The sequence below is a fragment of the Salmo trutta genome, chromosome 38 (genome assembly GCF_901001165.1).
Source record: "Salmo trutta chromosome 38, fSalTru1.1, whole genome shotgun sequence".
Taxonomy (NCBI): Eukaryota; Metazoa; Chordata; class Actinopteri; order Salmoniformes; family Salmonidae; genus Salmo; species Salmo trutta.
Genome location: NC_042994.1, coordinates 30,283,246 through 30,304,893, shown reverse-complemented (window position 1 = coordinate 30,304,893; position 21,648 = coordinate 30,283,246). Strand labels below are relative to the sequence as shown.

The following is a 21,648-nucleotide window of genomic DNA, read 5'->3' as shown; positions in this document are numbered from 1 at the left end:
ATAATCCCTACATGCTTCTTGCCATGGATTATCTCTACAGGCTCCGGGCCATGGATTACCTCTGGAGGCTTCGTGCCATGGAATATCCCTACAGGCTCCGGGCCATGGATCATCACTAGAGAATTCGTGCCATGGATCATCTCTACAGGCTTCGGACCGTAGATTATCATTGGGGGCTTTACTCTGGAACAGGTCTCACCGGACTAGAGAGACGCACTGAGGACCGGGTGCTCAGAGCAGGCACCGGCCGTACTGGGCTATGGAGGCGCACTGGAGGGAGAGTGCAAGGTGCAGGCACAGGACGTACTGGGTTATGGAGGCGCACTGGAGGGAGAGTGCAAGGTGCAGGCACAGGACGTACTGGGCTATGGAGGCGCACTGGAGGGAGAGTGCAAGGTGCAGGCACAGGACGTACTGGGCTATGGAGGCGCACTGGAGGGAGAGTGCAAGGTGCAGGCACAGGACGTACTGGGCTATGGAGGCGCACTGGAGGGAGAGTGCAAGGTGCAGGCACAGGACGTACTGGGCTATGGAGGCGCACTGGAGGGAGAGTGCAAGGTGCAGGCACAGGACGTACTGGGCTATGGAGGCGCACTGGAGGGAGAGTGCAAGGTGCAGGCACAGGACGTACTGGGCTATGGAGGCGCACTGGAGGAAGAGTGCGAGGAGCAGGCACAGGACGTACTAGACTATGGAGGCGCACTGGAGGGAGAGTGCGAGGAGCAGGCACAGGACGTACTGGGCTATGGAGGCGCACTGGAGGGAGAGTGCGAGAGCCAGGCACATGCTCACCACAATAAGCACGGGGAGTTGGCTCAGGTCTCACCCCTGGCCCTGCCAAACTACCCGTGTGCCCCCCCCAAAAAAATTGGGGGGGCTGCCTCTCGTTCTTCCCCGGTAGGCTACGATACCTGTCTATTACCTGGCCCCAAGTCCAGTTTCTCCTTTCCATCCAATCCTCCGTCGACCAGGTATCCATCTCTGCCCGGGAACGCCGCTTGATCCAATCGTGGTGGATAGTTCTGTAACGGGCGTCATATGAAGGGGACCAAGGCGCAGCGTGTTGAGTGCACATCGTAAATTTTAATGAAAATGAACACTGAATACAAATAAACAAAAATGACAGCCGACAGTTCTGTCAGGTTAATCTAACAAAACAGAAAACAACTACCCACACAAACCAAGGGAAAAAGGCTGCCTAAGTATGGCTTCCAATCAGAGACAACGATAGACAGCTGCCTCTTATTGGAAACCATACCCGGCTAAAACATAGAAAACAAAAACCTAGAATGCCCACCCCCATCACACCCTGACCTAACTAAACAGAGAAAAAACAGCTCTCCTAGGTCAGAGCGTGACAGAAACGTAAAACACTGATGCTAACTCTAAATATAACACCTACTGCTAGTAGCCATTAATCCAACAGTCAATGTAATGTCCTAACAAAAAAAACCTTTGTATTGAGGCTTAGTGTACTTGCCATGTCCAAACGCTAAATAAAAACATAAAATACAAATATCCAATGCACTTTCAAATTTGAGGAATTGGTGCCTCTAGGGCAGGGGTGTCAAACTCATCCATGGATGGCCTAGTGTCTGCTGGTTTTTGGTTTTTCTTTTCAATTAAGACCTAGACAACCAGGTAAGAGGAGTTCCTTACTAATCAGTGACCTAGACAACCAGGTGAGGGGAGTTCCTTACTAATCAGTGACCTAGACAACCAGGTGAGGGGAGTTCCTTACTAATCAGTGACCTTAATTCATCAATCAAGTACAAGGCAGGAGTGATAACCCTGCAGTCACTCGGTGGGATGAGATTGACACATGCTCATTTAAAAAATAATAATTCTGTTCTCATGGGATGTCAAGTATTGAGACTGAGCAAAGCACAACAGAAAGATATTGAGATGTTTAGTTGTGAAAAATATAGCCTATTTTACCAGGCAAGTCATAAGAACAAATTCTTATTTTCAATGACGACCTAGTGGGTTAACTGCCTTGTTCAGGGGCAGAACGACAGCTTTTTACCTTGTCAGCTCGGGGATTTGATCTTGTAACCTTTCGGTTACTAGTGTTTCAGTGAGCTCTGACCACTAGGCTACCTGCCGCCCCAATCAAAAGCCTTTGATCCATTGTTAACATTGTGTTTGTTGCCCCCAGTCATTGTAGCTTTTACAATTCCTACAGTACCTAACATTATTTATCTGTATAACTTGAGTAGAATGCCCCTTTAAAACCACACATTGGTTCAACAACAGCAGAGTTTGTGCCCCTGTTTTTAAGACAATACTTACTGGTGTTCATCAGATCTCCAGTCTCCTCATCCTTCTTCTCCTCTTTCACTGTGACGGTCATCTCTTCTGTTTCTTCCTCCCCCTCCTCTTTCACTCCAAAAACATCTTCTTCCTTCACTGAAACACCCTCCTCTTTCACACAGATAGGTTCCTCCTCTACTTTCACTGTGACAGTCATCTCCTCCTTTTCTTTCACTACAAAATTGGCATCCTCTCCTTTCTCTTCGTCCTCCGCTTTCAATCTTGTGATAACCTCTTCCTTCTCCTTCATTCCAAAAGTTTCCTTCTCTTCTTTCACTGTGACAGTCATCTCCTCTGATTCCTCTTTCGCGACAATATTCAGCCCCAGAGCTTCTTTCTCCATCCAGCAGACCCCCTCTTCTTTAGCAGAAGGGGAGTCGCCTATTAAGCCCATGGTCAGTGACGTTAGCTAGTTAGCATTAGCGACTAGCCTAGTGCTAGGCTATCTTAACCGCTAGCTAGCTGACTAATAACGTAAATATGAAATGGAGAAACTAGTTTTGCAGTAACTAGGGACACAGACAGTGTGTTTAAAACACTGATGTTAATACACACAAAATGCTCCAATGTTTAGGTCTTATGTTGGCTAGCAAGCTACTGAGGTCGCGTCTTCTTCTTTTGTGTGGCTTTCCGGCAGACTAGACGCTGTATTGTCTATTGCTGCCTTTTGCCGGTCGGAGTGCAGATTGCATATTTTGGTCACCCCCCCCCCAAAAGGGACAACTTAAATTACACCACCATCTAACCCAGCACCTGTTGGAGGCTTGTGGCACCTTAATTGGGGAGGACAGGCTCGTGGTAATAGCTGGAGCAGAATCAGTGGAATGGTATCAAATACATCAAACATATGGTTTCCATGTGTTTGATGCCATTCCCTTCCTTCCATTCCAACTATTATTATGAGCTGTCCTCCTCTCAGCAGCCTCCACTGACCTATACACTATCCCCGAAAACCCACCACCCCATGTCTCTACTTTGGCCTGGGACGGTGGAACACTTTCTCTTAAAAACTTCCTATATAGATCTAAAATATTCCTATAGCACTAAAATCTCTCACACCAAATATTTCTCTGCTGCTACAACTACCACATGTATCGTCTGTGATTTTTCCGCTCCTTCACCCTGAAAGCTTCTTCCGCCATAAAATGAATCCTTTAGCTATTTGATTTTGAATTTTAAGACCCATAAAATTACATATAACAAATATATACAGTAACAGTCAAAAGTTTGGACACACCTACTCATTCCAGGGTTTTTCTTTATTTGTACTATTTTCTACATTGTAGAATATTAGTGAAGACATCAAAACTATGAAATAACACATGGAATCATGTAGTAAAAATTGTTTGTTTTTTAAATAAGAAAAACCCTTGAATGAGTAGGTGTGTCCAAACTTTTGACTGGTACTATATATCGGTCAGATAATACAGGACTAATTCACCCGATACAGATGAAAATACCCTCAAATTAAAGCTGACAATGCACTTTGACCTCATAGTCATTGTTTGATTTCAAATTGAAACTGTTGGAATATAGAGCCAAAAGAAGAAGAAAAAATCACTGTCCCAATAATTACGGCGGGCGACTGGAACGAGCTGCAAAAAAACACTCAAGCTGGACAGTTTTATCTCTTCATTCAAAGACTCAATTATGGTCACTCTTACTGACAGTTGGAGTACGTGGTGAGCAGTACACACACCATTTACAGCACACAGTACATACACACTAAAGTATCAGATACTATGTCTGCTAATGAGTTGAATAGGAGAAGGCTACACACATACACACTAAAGTACCAGATACTATGTGTGATATGTGCTGCTTCGTATGATGTATTGTTGTCTCTATCTTTTTGCCTTTGTGCTGTTGTCTGTGCCCAATAATGTTTGTGCCATGTTTTGTGCTGCTACCATGTTGTGCTTCTACCATGTTGTGCTGCTGCCATGTTGTGTTGCTACCATGTTGTTGTCATGTGGCGTTGCTACTATGCTGTGTTGTCATGTGTTGCTGCCATGCTATGTTGTTTGTGGTGTCTCTCTTGTCGTGATGTGTGTTTTGTCCTATATTTGTATTTTTAATCCCAGCCCCCTTCCCCGCAGGATGCATTTTGTCTTTTGCCTTTTGGTAGGCCATCATTGTAAATAAGAATTTGTTCTTAACTGACTTGCCTAGTTAAATAAATAAATAATTTGATGAGTCGGATGTACATTGACTATGTTACGTTTAGTCTATGAGACCAGGCTGGGTGAAGTGATAAAAGAGGATGATAGCAGTGTGGTGATTGTGAGGTAATATACAAATTTGATAGTCACAAGATGGAGACTTCAAATAGGGCTACGGCACATCAAGGGAACTGTAGCCTTCTGTTCAGATGTGTTAAATGAAAACTGAAATCTGGATACTGATTGTAGGTCCATAACCTCTCACATAGCCTTAATATTAACTCTTGCAGAATTAAGCATGTTGTTCAGGAAAATGATACACCAAATGTAGGCTAATTTCTTACTCGGGAACAGGAGTGGAGAAATATGATTTATTTATTTCAGCATCTTGAGAGAATGCGAATGAGCAGTAAGATACCACCTGTAGAGGTGCTATCTTTATCTGCATCATAAAAGCTGATAGTATTTCAAGCACATAAAATATGTATCTAGAAGAACTTCAATCTTATCAGAAACATGTTGGGTCGTTTTCACAGCTTTCTGTTTCCTTAAAACCGACCAAACTGATGACTGGATTGACGCATTGTCGATGTATGACATTATTCTGGTGAGCAAGGGTTTATTTAGTCTTCTTGGGCAATCTGCGTTTCCCACTTCAGTCAACAGATGGCGATGTGAGTCTTTAAGGTAATGCTTCTTGCGTGACGTATAATCTAGTGGACGGGATTCTTCTTCAACAACAGGTAGGGTTTGTTCAACAGCCTCGGTAACTTGCTAGCAAACATACAACCGAAACATTGAAGCTCTTTATACCATTTTATATGAAGCTCCGTGTTTTAAACACACTGTATATTTATTTACTAGTTAATCCATTGAATTTAATTTCATGTCAGCTATCTAGCTTGTTAAGTTAGCCCAGCACTAGACTATTAGCTAATGCTAAATAGCTAGCTAGCTCACGTCCCCGACCATGAGCTCACTAAGCTACTCTTCCTCTGCTAAAGAAAATGAGGTCTGTTCGACGGAGAAAGAAGCTCCAGGGCTGAACAGTTACGTGAAAGAAGAAGAATTAACTGTAAAAGAAGAGGACGTGGAGGAAGCTATCACAGTAAATGAAGAACAGGATGTTACAGTGAAGGAAGAGGACGCTTCAACATTGAAAGAAGAGGATGTTACAGTGAAAGAAGAGGAAGAAGATTTCGGGGTGAAAGAGGGGGATGAACAGAAAGAGGAGGGTGCCGTGTTTGTAGTGAAAGATGAGGTGGTGACTGTCACAGTGAAAGAAGAGGAGCAACTTTTTGAAATGAAGGAAGAGGGGGAGATTACTGTCACATTGGAGGAGGAGGAGAATGTAGATCAAATTACCACCAGTGAGTACTGTCTTAAAAACAGGGGCACAACCTCTGCTGTTGAACCAATGTGGGGTTTTAAATGGGCATTCTACTGATGTTCTACACTTGAATAATTTACCACCGTAAATGTGTTTTCACGTTAGATCAGGGGTCTCCAATCTTTTCTAGCGTGAGAATTACTTTAAAAAAATGAAACATGTCGCGAGCTACTCATTTTTTTGTTTCAAGCTTTCAATTAGGCACATTATTCTTCTCACGTGGGTAAAACCACTGGGGAAGCTGCCCTTCTGTTCAGGAGCGGTGTGTGGGTAAAACCACTGGGGAAGCTGCCCTTCTGTTCAGGAGCGGTGTGTGGGTAAAACCACTGGGGAAGCTGCCCTTCTGTTTAGGAGCGGTGAACATATTACAACTAGGGATGCACCGATATGTCATTTTTGGTCGATACAGATATCAAATATTTTCCTTGCCAAAAAAACTGATACCGATAACCGATATTTAAAATTGTTTCTGCCTTTTCAGCATTCTAGTACAGTTAAATAGTTGAAACACACACACACTAACCAAAAAGTTATTTTGTTGGCATTTATGTATGTCCCCTTTACCAGTAAAACAATCAAAAAACGAATTATTTCACTGACTTGCTGTGCTGTTTCGTTGTTAAGTCGTTTAATTCTCAACCAGGATTTCATCATACATGTCAAGCAGTGAAGTTTCAGCTCTGTCTGTCCGTGGCCTCTCTTCCTCGGTGCGCACTGTCACTGTGTCCGTTTCCATCTTTTCCAGCTGTGTATGTAACATTTCTCGTAAACCCTGTTTCTTGTCTGCATTGAAGTAGCAGTCCTTGTACCTAGCATCGAGCATGGTGGCGACACAGTAAAGAGGCTCAGAGAGAATGCCACCGACTCGCTTGTTCACAGCTTCTAGTAGAGTACTTTTCCAAGTTAACTGCCAACACAGACCGCAGGGTTTTGTTGAGCAGGCCATGAGAGGGTATCTGCAGACACAGTTGATGAGCTTGTTTCTCGAGTCAGTTGTTCAAATGGCGCTAGGAGTGTGTTCGTTTCAAACATGTTCTCAAATGCCATTGAAATGGCAGCAGCGGTATGAGAACCAGCACATTCTTGAGCATGCAGTACGAAATCCTCGTCGATCCACTGTGCTGTCAGACTCAGCATGCTCATGGGGCTGACATCGTTGGTCCAAATGTCAGTTGTGAAGCTAATTGAAGCTATTAGCTCCGGTAGGGCAACATCTGAAAAATAGCGCCTACTTGGTAGTGTGTACCGGAGCTCGACCAGTCGGCAAAAGCCAACATCATCCACGACAGAGAACGGTTGATTGTCAAGGGCAATGAATTCCTTTATCTTGGCGTTAATGGATTTAGTCTTTGAGTTGTCTCACTGAAATGTTCTTACTCTTTCGAATGACTGCTGGATTTGAACTTGTTTAGGTGTTGGAAGTGTGCCCTTGTTTTTTTTCTGCTTTTGTTCTCAGTAGTCGCTGAACGTCTGGGGGTGATGCACTTTCAAATGAGTAATTGGGTTTGTGGTATTGAACGATTTCACTCCCCTCAGGAAATAACTCCACTCTGGAAATAATAGCAGCACAAACGTTGCATATGGCCTTTTTGTTATCTTCCTTTGAAACTTAAATAGATCCACACAGCAGACATTGTAGGTGAGGTTAGGAATGCTGTGTTGTACATGTAACGCTGTATTTTTCATGCTGTCATTATGTCATGTACCTACGTTATATAGGTATGGCACGTCAGCTAAGACATCGGTTTTGCACATCGCCGTTAAACTAGACATCGGGCCGATGCCGATTTTGGCATTTTTAGCTAATACCGGCCGATTCCGATATGCTTACCAATATATCGTGCTTCCCTAATTGGTACCTTTAGCAGACTTCATGTATAGATTGGTACCTTTAGCAGACTCCATGTATAGATTGGTACCTTTAGCGGACTCCATGTATAGATTGGTACCTTTAGCGGACTCCATGTATAGATTGGTACCTTTAGCGGACTCCATGTATAGATTGGTACCTTTAGCGGACTCCATGTATAGATTGGTACCTTTAGCGGACTCCATGTATAGATTGGTACCTTTAGCGGACTCCATGTATAGATTGGTAGAAGTGACTGCCCAGAAGCAGTCATCAATGTTTAGGTTTTCTAGAGTGTCAATAGATCCTTCATCATATAAAAACCAACCTATTTTGTGATAATTGTGTTTGCTCTATAACCTGTTAGTTCATATGCCTCAGGACTGTGATATATAGGCTTAAAGGCAGAGACAATAAGAAGACACAGTTGCAGAATAAATTCAACCACACCTTTGTTTCACCACAAAACCCGGAGAGCAACATCTGTCCTGTGAAGTCCACAAAGCTTATTGCATGTAACAAGCAGTTACATGACCTACAGTATGGTCAAACAACTATTGATTTAGAACCACAAAGAGTTAATGCAAGTCGCAAAGAAAACAAGAGCTGCCTCCACTATTCCAGCACCATTTCAACTTCAACATTTTAACATCATCAAATCACTTATGCTTAGTCTACTACAGTGACAACTAAAAGATACCAAAAACAATTTAGTCTAATCAACGTAAGCTAAATATGTGGCTGTCCATGTTTCTGATTTTATATGTGCGTTTAAAAAAAAAATATATATATATATAATTTTTTTTAAACCTTTATTTAACCAGGTAGGCCAGTTGAGAACAAGTTATCATTTACAACTGCGACCTGGCCAAGATAAAGCAAAGCAGTGCGATTAAAAAAACAACACAGAGTTACACGTGGGATAAACAAAAGTACAGTCAATAACACAATAGAAAATATATATATACAGTGTGTGCAAATGGAGTAAGGAGGTAAGGCAATAAATAGGCCAATAGTAGCGAAGTAATTACAATTTAGCAAATTAACACCGGACTGATAGATGTGCAGATGATGATGTGCAAGTAGAAATACTGGTGTGCAAAAGAGCAAAAAAAAGTAAATAAAACAACATGGGGATGAGGTAGTTGGATGGGCTATTTACAGATGGGCTGTATACAGCTTCAGCGATTGGTAAGCTGCTCAGATAGCTGGTGCTTAAAGTTAGTGAGGGAGATATAAGTCTTAAACTTCAGCGATTTTTGCAATTAGTTCCAGTCATTGGCAGCAGAGAACTGGAAGGAAAGGCGGCCAAAGAAGGTGTTGGCTTTGGGGATGACCAGTGAGATATACCTGCTGGAGCGTGTTCTACGGGTGGGTGTTGTTATGGTGACCAGTGAGCTGAGATAAGGCGGAGCTTTACCAAGCATAGACTTATAGATGACCTGGAGCCAGTGGGTCTGGCGACGAATATGTAGCGGGGGCCAGCCGACGAGAGCTTACATGTCGCAGTGGTGGGTGGTATATGGGGCTTTGGTGACAAAACGGATGGCACTGTGATAGACTGCATCCAGTTTGCTGAGTAGAGTGTTGGAGGCTAATTTGTAAATGACATCGCCGAAGTCAAGGATCGGTAGGATAGTCAATTTTACGAGGGTATGTTTGGCAGCGTGAGTGAAGAAGGCTTTGTTCCGAAATAGGAAGTTGATTCTATATTTAATTTTGGACTGGAGATGCTTAATAAGAGTTTGGAAGGAGAGTTTACAGTCTTGCCAGACACCTAGGTATTTCTAGTTGTCCACATATTCTAAGAACTGTCCAGAGTAGTGATGCTAGTCGGGCAGGCGGGTGCGGGCAGCGATCGGTTGAAGAGCATACATTTAGTTTTACTAGCGTTTAAGAGCAGTTGGAGGCCACGGAAGGAGTGTTGTATGGCATTGAAGCTTGTTTGGAGGTTTGTTAACACAGTGTCCAAAGAAGGGCCAAATGTATACAGAATGGTGTCGTCTGCATAGAGGTGGATCAGAGATTCACCAGCACCAAAAGCGACATCATTGATATATACAGAGAAAAGAGTCGGCCTGAGAATTGAACCCTGTGGTACCCCCATAGAGACTGCCAGAGGTCCGGACAACAGGCCCTCCGATTTGACACACTGAACTCTATCTGAGAAGTAGTTGGTGAATCAGGTGAGGCAGTCATTTGAGAAACCAAGGCTGTTGAGTCTGCCGATAAGAATACGGCGATTAACAGAGTCAAAAGCCTTGGCCAGGTCGATGAAGACGGCTGCACAGTAAGGTCTTTTATCGATGGCAGTTATGATATCGTTTAATACCTTGAGCGTGGCTGAGGTGCACCCATGACCAGCTCGGAAACTGGATTACACAGCGGCGAAGGTACGGTGGGATTCTAAATGGTCAGTGATCTGCTTGTTAACTTAGCTTTCGAAGACTTTTTAGATAGGCAGGCTAAGATAGATATAGGTCTGTAACAGTTTCAAATCAAATCATTTATTTATATAACCCTTCTTACATCAGCTGATATCTCAAAGTACTGTACACTTTGGGTCTAGAGTGTTACCCCCTTTGAAGAGGGGTATGACCGCGACAGCTTTCCAATCTTTAAGAATCTCAGACAATTCAAAAGAGAGGTTGAACAGACTAGTAGTAGGGGTTGCAACAATGGCGGCGGATAATTTTAGAAAGAGAGGGTCCAGATTGTCTAGCCTAGCTGATTTGTACGGGTCCAGGTTTTGCAGCTCTTTCAGAACATCTGCTATCTGGATTTGGGTGAAGGAGAAGCTGGGGAGGCTTGGGCAAGTCGCTGTGGGGGGCGGTGCGGAGCTGTTGGTTGGGGCAGCCAGGAGGAAAGCATGGCCAGCCGTAGAGAAATACTTATTGAAATTCTCGATTATCGTGGCTTTATCGGTGGTGACAGTGTTTCCTAGCCTCAGTGCAGTGGGCAGCTGGGAGGAGGTGCTCTTCTTCTCCATGAACTTTACACTGTCCCAGAACTTTTTGGAGTTAGAGCTACAGGATTAAAATTTCTGTTTGAAAAAGCTAGCCTTTGCTTTCCTAACTGACTGTGTATTGGTTCCTGACTTCCCTGAAAAGTTGCATATTGCGGGGACTATTGGATGGGGGGCAATCAATTCACATATGGTGTCCAGGGCACAGCTGGGTGCTGAGGGGGGTCTATAACAGGCGGCAACAGTGAGACTTATTTCTGGAGAGAGACATTCTTTTAATTAGAAGCTCGAACTGTTTGGGCATACACCTGGAAAGTGTGACAGAACTTTGCAGGCTATCTTTGCAGTAGATTGCAACTCCTCCCCCTTTGGCAGTTCTATCTTGACGGACAATGTTGTAGTTGGGGATGGAAATCTCACCAATTTTTGGTGGCCTTCCTAAGCCAGGATTCAGACACGGCAAGGACGTCAGGGTTGGCGTTCGTGCAAGTAGAAAAAACATGTTGACTCACCCTACTTATAGAGAAACACCATCCTCCTCTCTCATGTTGACTCACCCTACTTGTAGAGAAACACCAATGCCATCCTCCTCTTTCATGTAGACTAAATGGTCTAGCACTCTATAATACAATACACATTTGGAATTTTTGTTGTCCTAGGTTACCTGTCTAAAATGTTTGCTCGCAAGCCTAACTTCATTCATGGGCAACGTTAGGTAATTAACATTAGCCTTCTACGTCTAGCTACAAACATTGTGCCAGGGGGCACAATGTTTGAATGAGTAGTTGGATCTGAATCAACGTTATAATCATTGGCCAGTACGGAGAATTAAGTAAAAAGTTCTTAATGTACAAGAGAAAGTAGTACATTATGTTGTCAACTCTTCCCCAGGTTCTTAATGTACAAGAGAAAGTAGTACATTATGTTGTCAACTCTTCCCCAGGTTCTTAATGTACAAGAGAAAGTAGTACATTATGTTGTCAACTCTTCCCCAGGTTCTTAATGTACAAGAGAAAGTAGTACACTATGTTGTCAACTCTTCCCCAGGTTCTTAATGTACAAGAGAAAGTAGTACATTATGTTGTCAACTCTTCCCCAGGTTCTTAATGTACAAGAGAAAGTAGTACACTATGTTGTCAACTCTTCCCCAGGTTCTTAATGTACAAGAGAAAGTAGTACATTATGTTGTCAAGTCTTCCCCAGGTTCTTAATGTACAAGAGAAAGTAGTACACTATGTTGTCAACTCTTCCCCAGGTTCTTAATGTACAAGAGAAAGTAGTACATTATGTTGTCAACTCTTCCCCAGGTTCTTAATGTACAAGAGAAAGTAGTACATTATGTTGTCAACTCTTCCCCAGGTTCTTAATGTACAAGAGAAAGTAGTACATTATGTTGTCAACTCTTCCCCAGGTTCTTAATGTACAAGAGAAAGTAGTACACTATGTTGTCAACTCTTCCCCAGGTTCTTAATGTACAAGAGAAAGTAGTACATTATGTTGTCAACTCTTCCCCAGGTTCTTAATGTACAAGAGAAAGTAGTACACTATGTTGTCAACTCTTCCCCAGGTTCTTAATGTACAAGAGAAAGTAGTACATTATGTTGTCAACTCTTCCCCAGGTTCTTAATGTACAAGAGAAAGTAGTACACTATGTTGTCAACTCTTCCCCAGGTTCTTAATGTACAAGAGAAAGTAGTACACTATGTTGTCAACTCTTCCCCAGGTTCTTAATGTACAAGAGAAAGTAGTACATTATGTTGTCAACTCTTCCCCAGGTTCTTAATGTACAAGAGAAAGTAGTACATTATGTTGTCAACTCTTCCCCAGGTTCTTAATGTACAAGAGAAAGTAGTACATTATGTTGTCAACTCTTCCCCAGGTTCTTAATGTACAAGAGAAAGTAGTACACTATGTTGTCAACTCTTCCCTAGGTTCTTAATGTACAAGAGAAAGTAGTACATTATGTTGTCAACTCTTCCCCAGGTTCTTAATGTACAAGAGAAAGTAGTACACTATGTTGTCAACTCTTCCCCAGGTTCTTAATGTACAAGAGAAAGTAGTACATTATGTTGTCAACTCTTCCCCAGGTTCTTAATGTACAAGAGAAAGTAGTACACTATGTTGTCAACTCTTCCCCAGGTTCTTAATGCACAACTTTATCTTGTACACTGTTTTCTGTCAATATACCTGGTAAAATAATAATTATATAACAATGGTTTTTGTTTTCTATTTTCCTAAATAATGTTTTCTGTTTTATTTTTCTGGTTATTTTATTATTATTATTTTTTATCTCTAAATTACAATTGTTAATAGAGAAACAACGTAATTGTATGTTCTTAGTCTGTCAATAGTTAAATCACATTAGAATACTTTTTGGGGGGGGGGGGGGGTTGGAAGAAAAGGAACACATTTATTTTTGAGTGTAATTCCCCTTAAATTGTGAATCTGGCTCTTTAACTTCCTGTATCGCGAGTGAGGAATGTGCCGGTCTAGTGATGTTTCTGTACTGCTGCTGCTAATTTCATTATTTGATATCTTACAAACAGGATTGAAGCTTGAAATCTCTATGGTGTTATTAGGTCCTTCATATTTTAACTATGAAGTAAGACAGACTGATCTGATTGAAATCTCTGATACTGCATCATATATCCTTTAATTACTACCAACTCATATCTGATTTCATGACATTTGGTTGAAATCTTGCCTTTTCAGTGGACAGAATTAAGACCATGCAGGATCATATTGCTCATTTGATTATTCTGGATTAAATGTTTTTTTTAAATGACCTCAGGTTATTGAAGGATCTAGTCTGGATTAAACCTCAGAGAAGACAGTTTGATAATGTAGAGGTTTCATTCAGTGCTCGTATCCACAAAGCTTGCTGAACTAGCTTCACTATTCACTTTTATATAACAATGAATGAGATTGTATGGAAAGATCCTAGATCAGTATTCCTACTATGAGACAGTTTGTGAATATGGGCCCAGGTCTCTCTGTTTACTAAATACTGTCTGTCTTTGGCAGGAGAGAGACTAGACTCTCACACTGACAGCGGGAAGAGTCCTTCAGGGGAACAAGACCCAGAGACGTCCAAACCAGCAAGACGACACCACTGCTCCCAGTGTGGAAAGAGTTTTTCTAGGTTAGGAAGCCTGAAATCACATGAAAGAATACACACAGGAGAGAAGCCCTACCAGTGCTCCCAGTGTGGAAAAAGATTTTCTGCATCCAGGGATATGAAATCACATGAGAGGACACACACAGGAGAGAAGCCCTATCAATGCTCCCAGTGTGGAACAAGATTTTCTCAGTTAGGGCATCTGCAAACTCATAATAGAATACACACAGGAGAGAAGCCCTACCAGTGCTCCCAGTGTGGAAAAAGATTTTCTGCATACAGAAATATGAAATCACATGAGAGGACACACACAGGAGAGAAGCCCTATCAATGCTCCCTGTGTGGAACGAGATTTTCTCAGTTAGGGCATCTGCAAACTCATAAGAGAATACACACAGGAGAGAAGCCCTACCAATGCTCCCAGTGTGGGAAGGGTTTTCGCTGGTCAGGGCAATGGAAAAAGCATGAGAAAATACACACAGCAGAAAAGCCTTAACATTGATCTCAATGTGAAAAGAGATTTACCACTTCAAGGACCCTGAAAGATTATGAATGAAAACATACAGGAGAGATGCCCTAACACTGCTCCCAGTGTGGAAAGAGTTTAACCACATCAGGGTCCCTGAAAACCATGAGCAAACACATTCCGTAGAAAAGCCTTTCCACTGTTCACATTGCAAAAGGAGTTTTACGAATTTAGAGTACCTGAAAAGGGATGAGAAAAGACATACACAAGAGAAGACTTTTCACTGCTCCCAGTGTGGAAAGGAATATAAAACATCACATGGACTTAAAGTTCATGAGAGAACACACATACTGCTCCCACACTTGTCTCATATTTTTGACTGAGAAATTGTGCTTTTGTTTATGGCACTTGAAATCAAATTGTATAAAGCACAAATACATTTTGTTTTTTATTTAAACACCTGAACTGAAGATGGAGTATGTTAGTTTGAATGTAGATACTGATTAAATTATAGCTTTCAAACTCTGTGTGTTTTTGTATCTGCGTCATTCCAGCACTACACATAATCGTGTGCTATGTCGTATTTTCTCTATTGTTTATATTTGCGTTGGTGGGTCACTCTGACATTTGTATCTTACAGAGTAAGGGATTAATATGTTCACATCAGAGTGTGGCTTTAAAGGGGCAATCTGTGATTGCTACATCCATTTTCAAACTTGAAATTAATGATATACAGTTCTGGCCAAATGCAATACAACTTTTGTTTATACTGTGCGTTCGGAAAGTTTTCAGACCCCTTGACTTTTTCCACATTTTGTTACGTTAGCCTTATTCTAAAATTGAGTAAATAAATGTTTTCCTCATCAATCTACACATAATACCCCATAATGACATCACAATACCCCATAATGACAAAGCAAAAACAAGTTATTAGACAGGTTTGCAAATGTATTAGAAATAAAAAACAGAAATACCTTATTTACATAAGTATTCAGACCCTTTGCCATGAGACTCGAAATTGAGCTCAGATGCATCCTGTTTCCATTGATCATCCTTGAGATGTTTCTACAACTTGATTGGAGTCCACCTGTGGCAAATTCAATTGATTGGACATGATTTGTAAAGGCACACACCTGTCTATATAAGGTCCCACAGTTGACAGTGCATGTCAGAGCAGAAACCAAGCCGTGAGGTCGAAGGAATTGTCCGTAGAGCTCCGAGACAGGATTGTGTCGAGGCACAGATCTGGGGAAAGGTACCAAAAAATGTCTAAAGCATTGAAGGTCCCCAAGAACCCAGTGGCCTCCATCATTCTTAAATGGAATAAATTTGGAACCACCAAGACATCCTAGAGCTGGCCGCCCGGACAAACTGAGCAATCGGGAGAATTGGCCTATTTTTTTTGCCTTAACTCCCTAATCTTCCTACATTTGCACACACTGTTTATAGATTTTTCTATTGTGTTATTGACTGTACGTTTGTTTATCCCAGGTATAACTCTGTTGTTTTTGCCGTACTGCTTTGCTTTATCCCAGTTGTAAATGAGAACTTGTTCTCACCTGGTTAAATAAAGGTGAAATAAAATGAAGTTAAAACAATAAGAGGCTGCAGCCTACATACAGACTAAATCATTGTCCACTTTAATGTTTACATATCTTGCATTACTCATCCCATATGTACAATTGAAGTTGGAACTTTACATACACCTTAGCCAATTACATTTAAACTCAGTTTTTCACAATTCCTGACATTTAATCCTCGTAGAAAATCCATGTCTTAGGTCAGTTAGGATCACCACTTTATTGTTAGAATGTGAAATGTCAGAATAATAGTAGAGAGAATGATTTATTTCAGCTTTTATTTCTTTCATCACATTCCCAGTGGGTCAGAAGTTTACATACACTCAATTAGTATTTGGTAGCATTGCCTTTAAATTGGTTAACTTGGGTCAAATGTTTCGGGTAGCTTTCCACAAACTTCCCACAATAAGTTGGGTGAATTTTGGCCCATTCCTCCTGACAGAGCTGGTGTAACTGAGTCAGGTTTTAGGCCTCCTTGCTCACACACGCTTTATCAGTTCTGCCCACAAATTTTCTATAGGACTGGGGTCAGGGCTTTGAGATGGCCACTCCAATACCTTGACTTTGTTGTCCTTAAGCCATTTTGCCACAAGTATGCTTGGGGTCATTGTCCATATGGAAGACCCATTTGCGACCAAGCTTTAACTTCCTGACTGATGTCTTGAGATGGTGCTTCAATATATCCACACAATTTTCTTTCCTCATGGTGCCATCTATTTTGTGAAGTGCACCAGTTCCTCCTGCAGCAAAGCACCCCCACAACATGATGCTGCCACCCCCGTGCTTCATGGTTGGGATGGTGTTCTTCGGCTTGCAAGCCTCCCCCTTTTTCCTCCAAGTATAATGATGATCATTATGGCCAAATTGTTCTATTTTTGTTTCATCAGACCAGAGGACATCTTCACAAGGTCCTTTGCTGTTGTTCTGTGATTGATTTGCACTTTTCACACCAAAGTACGTTCATCTCTAGGAGACAGAACGAGTCTCCTTCCTGAGCATATGACGGCTGCGTGGTCCCATGGTGTTTATACTTGCGTACTATTGTTTGTGCAAATGAACGTGGTACCTTCAGGCATTTGGAAATTGCTCCCAAGGATGAACCAGACTTGTGGAGGTCTACAATTTTTTTTCTGAGGTCTTGGCTGATTTATTTAGATTTTTCCATGATGTCAAGCAAAGAGGTACTGAGTTTGAAGGTAGGCCTTGAAATACATCCACAGGTACACCTCCAATAGACTAATTAACATAATTTGAGTCAATCAGAAGCTTCTAAAGCCATAATTTTCTGGAATTTTCCAAGCTGTTTAAAGGCACAGTCAACTTAGTGTATGTAAACTTCTGACCCACTATAATTGTAATACAGTGAATTATAAGTGAATAAATCTGTAAAAAATTGTTGGCAAAATTACTTGTCATGCACAAAGTAGATGTCAACCGACTAGCCAAAACTATGGTTTGTGAACAAGAAATGTGTGGAGTGGTTGAAAAACGAGTTTTAATGACTCCAACCTAAGTATGTAAACTTCTGACTTCAACTGTATTTTATACCATCTATTGCATCTTGCCTATGCCGCTCGGTCATTGCTCATCCATATATTTATATGGATATATTCTTATTCCATCCCTTTACTTAGATTTGTGTGTATTGGGTAGTTGTTGTGGAATTGTTAGATTACTTGTTAGATATTGCTGCACCGTCGGAACTAGAAGCACAAGCATTTTGCTACACTCGTAATAACATTGCCAACCATGTGTATCTTGCAATAACATTTGATTTGATGAAACCAAGATTGAACTCTTTGGCCTGAATGCCAAACGTCACGTCTGGAGGAAACCTGGAACCAACCCTACGGTAAAGCATGGGTGGCAGCATCATGCGGTGGGGAGGTTTTTCAGTGACAGGGAGACTAGTCAGGATCGAGGGAAAGATGGACGGAGCAAAGTACAGAAAGCTTCTTGATGAAAACCTCAGACTGCTTAGGACAACGACCCTAAGCACACAGCCAAGACAATGCAGGATTGGCTTCGGGACAAGTCTCTGAATGTCCTTGAGTGGCCCAGCCAGAGCCCAGACTTGAACCCGATCGAACATCTCTGGAGAGACCTGAAAATAGCTGTGCAGGGATGCTCCCCATCCAACCTGACAGAGCTTGAGAGGGTTTGCAGAGAAGAATGGGAGAAACTCCACAAATACAGGTGTACCAAGCTTGGAGCTTCATACCCAATAAAACTCTAGGCTGTAATTGCTCCCAAAGGTGCCTCAAACAAAGTATTGAGTAAAAGGTCTGAAAACTTATGTAAATGTGATATTTCAGGGCAGTTTTCTTTATACATTTGCAAAAATGTATATAAACCTGTTTTTGCTTTGTCAATATGGGGTATTGTGTGTAGATTGAAGGGGAAAATACAATTGAATACATTTTAGAATAAGGCTGTAACGTAACAAAATGTGAAAAAGGTCAAGGGTTCTGAATACTTTCGGAATGCACTGAACGCATCTGGTGGGAAAAGCCGGTTTGGTTAGCATGTTATCCCACTGCATTTCACTAACCGTTCCTACTCCTGGCCGCCTCTACACTCAACGCTACCCCAATGATCACCCCTTTGAGAGGCGTCCTGCTCCGGAGAGCAAAGCACAACACAGGTTGAGACCCAAGTGGCGTGACACGAAGCGCCCACTTCCTCTGGGCAGAGGAAGTGGGAAAAATCTAAACAATTCCACTTCTTGAAACTTTCACAGATGTAACCATTCCTAGTTTGTCCTTTGCCCAGCTTGACACAGTGTATGGGGGGCCAAAAATCTCACTCCTACTGACTCCATTTCGTGATCATTAATGTTCTCAAGAGAGCATGTAGACTTTTAAGTTTACTTGGTTTGTATTCAGGAGACCAAGGTATGTACTCATGAGACGAAGGTGTGTACACAGGAGACGAAGATATTAGCGACATTCTTATGCCCTCACGTCATCACACTTTCGTGTTCCTCACAATTCCCCCAAAACTACAGAGGTGGCTGAATCAGTAGCCGTGTTGTTGAAGCGTCCAGTCCCCTAGATTACACGTCACTCAAGAAGCGTCACATTGCCATCTGCTGACTAGGTTGGGTAACGCGGTTTGGAAATGTTTAATGACTGTTTATTCTTCTGAACGGAACATTTTAGAAATGGATTGTTTTCTAAAATGGATAATTAAAACTTTTTTTATACTGGCGTATTGCTGCCACTCAAATTTTTATCATTATTATGAGAGAAGATCACGTTGTTCTGAAATAATTCGGTAAATCATTATAACGAAATAATACATTATCTCGCTATTACGAGAATGATAACATTATTAGAAAAATATATATTGTTAATACGAGAAAGATTATGTTATAACTAGAAAGATGTCGTTATTACGAAATAATCTGGTTGCAAGTTATTATGAAAAATAGCCTATGCATTCATTTTGCTGAAATGTTAACATAGGCTACTTGGCAAGCTTGGCTTCCTTTCATGCACAGGTTGACATTATGGCTGGGTTTGTTTGAGTTGATCAACTTTTATTTTCTCATCGGTTTGAGGCACTGGGAGATATTAGTTTCATTGAGCAATATGGATGGTGTTGTCATTAGTTGACAGTTTTATTGGTGAACCAGGCGAGGCAATCATTTGAGAAACCAAGGCTGTTGAGTCTGCCAATAAGAATGTTGTGATTGACAGAGTCGAAAGCCTTAGCCAGATGAATACGGCTGCACAGTAATGTCTCTTATCGATGGCGGTTATGATATCGTTTAGGACCTTGAGCGTGGCTGAGGTGCACCCATGACCAGCTCTGAAACCAGATTGCATAGCGGAGAAGGTACGGTGAGATTCGAAATGGTCGGTAATCTGTTTGTTAACTTAGCTTTCAAAGACCTTAGAAAGGCAGGGTAGAATAGATATAGGTCTGTAGCAGTTTGGGTCTAGAGTGTCTCCCCCTTTGAAGAGGGGGATGACTGTGGCAGCTTTCCAATCTATGGGAATCTCAGACATACCTTGCAGAGAATTATCGGGCCTCCTGGACATAACGCTATTCCTTCTTGATCAACTGGGCCAACATGTGAAGCTTAATGGATACAATCTAATGCATCTTCAATGCATCAAACTGAGATATACGGTGACCCAAAATACAGTCACACGTTTAGTGCAACAGAGACGTAGGAATCATCTTCAAAAATGTCTTTCTAGGAACCCAGGTCCGATTTCTTTTAATTAATTTTTAATTTGTATTATTTTTTGTGGCACATTAACTCCTACGATAAACTGAAGCCATATGGCATTTGTATTAATACGTTTAGGAGTAAGGTTGAGGGAAAGGGTTAGCTAACATGCTAAGTAATTCCAAAGTAGCTAAAAAAAAGTAGTAAGTTGTTGAAAAGTTGCTATTTAGCAAAAATTCTAAAGTGGTCCATGATGATATTCGAACTCGCAACCTTTGGGTTTCTAGACATTCGTGTTATAAGACCAAATTTGATAGTCTCGGATTTACATTTATTATGTTACGTTTAATCTATGAGACCAGGCTGGGTGAAGTGATAAAAGAGGATGATAGCAGTGTGGTGATTGTGAGGTAATATTCAAATTCGACGGTCACAAGATGGGGACTTCAAAAAGAGCTACGGCACATCAAGGGAACTGTAGCCTTCTGTTCAAATGTGTTAAATTGTAGACTGTAGATCTATAACCTCTCACACAGCCTTAATATTACCTCCTGCAGAATTAAGCATGTCGTGCAGTAAAATGATACACCAAATGTAGGCAAAATTTGGGAATAGGAGTGGAGAAATATGATTTCTTTCTTTCGGCATCTTGAGAGAATGCGAATGAGCAGTTAGAGTGCCCCTGTGACAACAATTTTGGACCCCCTTGTGGCCCCCCTAATTGTGGAGTATGAAATCATTTTTACATAACTAATTTTTGCTATCGTTCTTTTTTTACATCCATTATTAGACAGTGGCAACGCGGAACACTAAATTAACCCACCCATTTTCTAGAGGGACGGCTTTAGGCGGAACACAACAGTATCGTACCACATGCAAAACGATATGACAACAATAACGTCTAATGTAACTGGCCCCTCTAACAGTACAACTGGCCCCAGCTTGCCCCCCCCCCCAGTTGAAATGGTCTAGAACCACCACTGATCTGGACAAGAGGAATACCTACATCAGAATGCTGTTCATTGACTATAGCTCAGCATTCAACACCATAGTACCCTCCAAGCTCATAATTAAGCTCAAGGCCCTGGGTCTGAACCCCGCCCTGTGCAACTAGGTTCTGGACTTCCTGACAGACCCTAGGTCTGAACCCCGCCCTGTGCTACTAGGTTCTGGACTTCCTGACAGGCCGCCCCCAGGTGGTGAAGGTAGGAAACAACACCTCCACTTTGCTGACCCTCAACACAGGGGACTCACAAGGGTGCGTGCTCAGCCCCCTCCTGTACTCCCTGTTCACCCATGACTGTGTGGCCATGCACGCCTCCAACTCAATCATCAAGTTTGCAGGCGACACAACAGTAGTAGGCCTGATTACCAACAGTGATGAGACAGCCCTACAGGGAGGAGGTGAGGCCCTCGGAGTGTGGTGTCAGGAAAATAACCTCTACCTCAACGTCAACAAAACAAAGGAGCTGATCGTGGACTTCAGGAAACAGCAGAGGGAGCAGCCCCCTATCCACATTGACGGGACAGCAGTGGAGAAGGTGGAAAACTTCCAGTTCCTCTGCGTACACATCACTGACAATCTGAAATGGTCCACCCTGACAGACAGTGTGGTGAAGAAGGCG

At 42.0% G+C, this 21,648-nt stretch overlaps 1 protein-coding gene across 1 annotated transcript; it reads left to right on the top strand.

Moving 5' to 3' along the window:
* The first annotated feature begins 5,191 nt into the window (after nt 1–5,191).
* Nucleotides 5,192–14,788, top strand: LOC115177700 (zinc finger protein 3-like). The gene is made up of 3 exons (XM_029738651.1): nt 5,192–5,218; nt 5,480–5,845; nt 13,704–14,788. Exons 2-3 carry the CDS (start codon nt 5,779–5,781, stop codon nt 14,291–14,293), a joined length of 657 nt encoding a protein of 218 aa, XP_029594511.1. The 5' UTR covers nt 5,192–5,218; nt 5,480–5,778; the 3' UTR covers nt 14,294–14,788.
* Nucleotides 14,789–21,648: the final 6,860 nt, after the last annotated feature.

Excerpts from the sequence above, each read along its gene's own strand:
- LOC115177700 (XM_029738651.1), top strand. The coding sequence starts at position 5,779 with ATGAAGGAAGAGGGGGAGATTACTGTCACATTGGAGGAGGAGGAGAAT. Across the intron at positions 5,846-13,703 it reads TGTAGATCAAATTACCACCA|GAGAGAGACTAGACTCTCAC; the intron begins GTGAGTACTGTC and ends TGTCTTTGGCAG.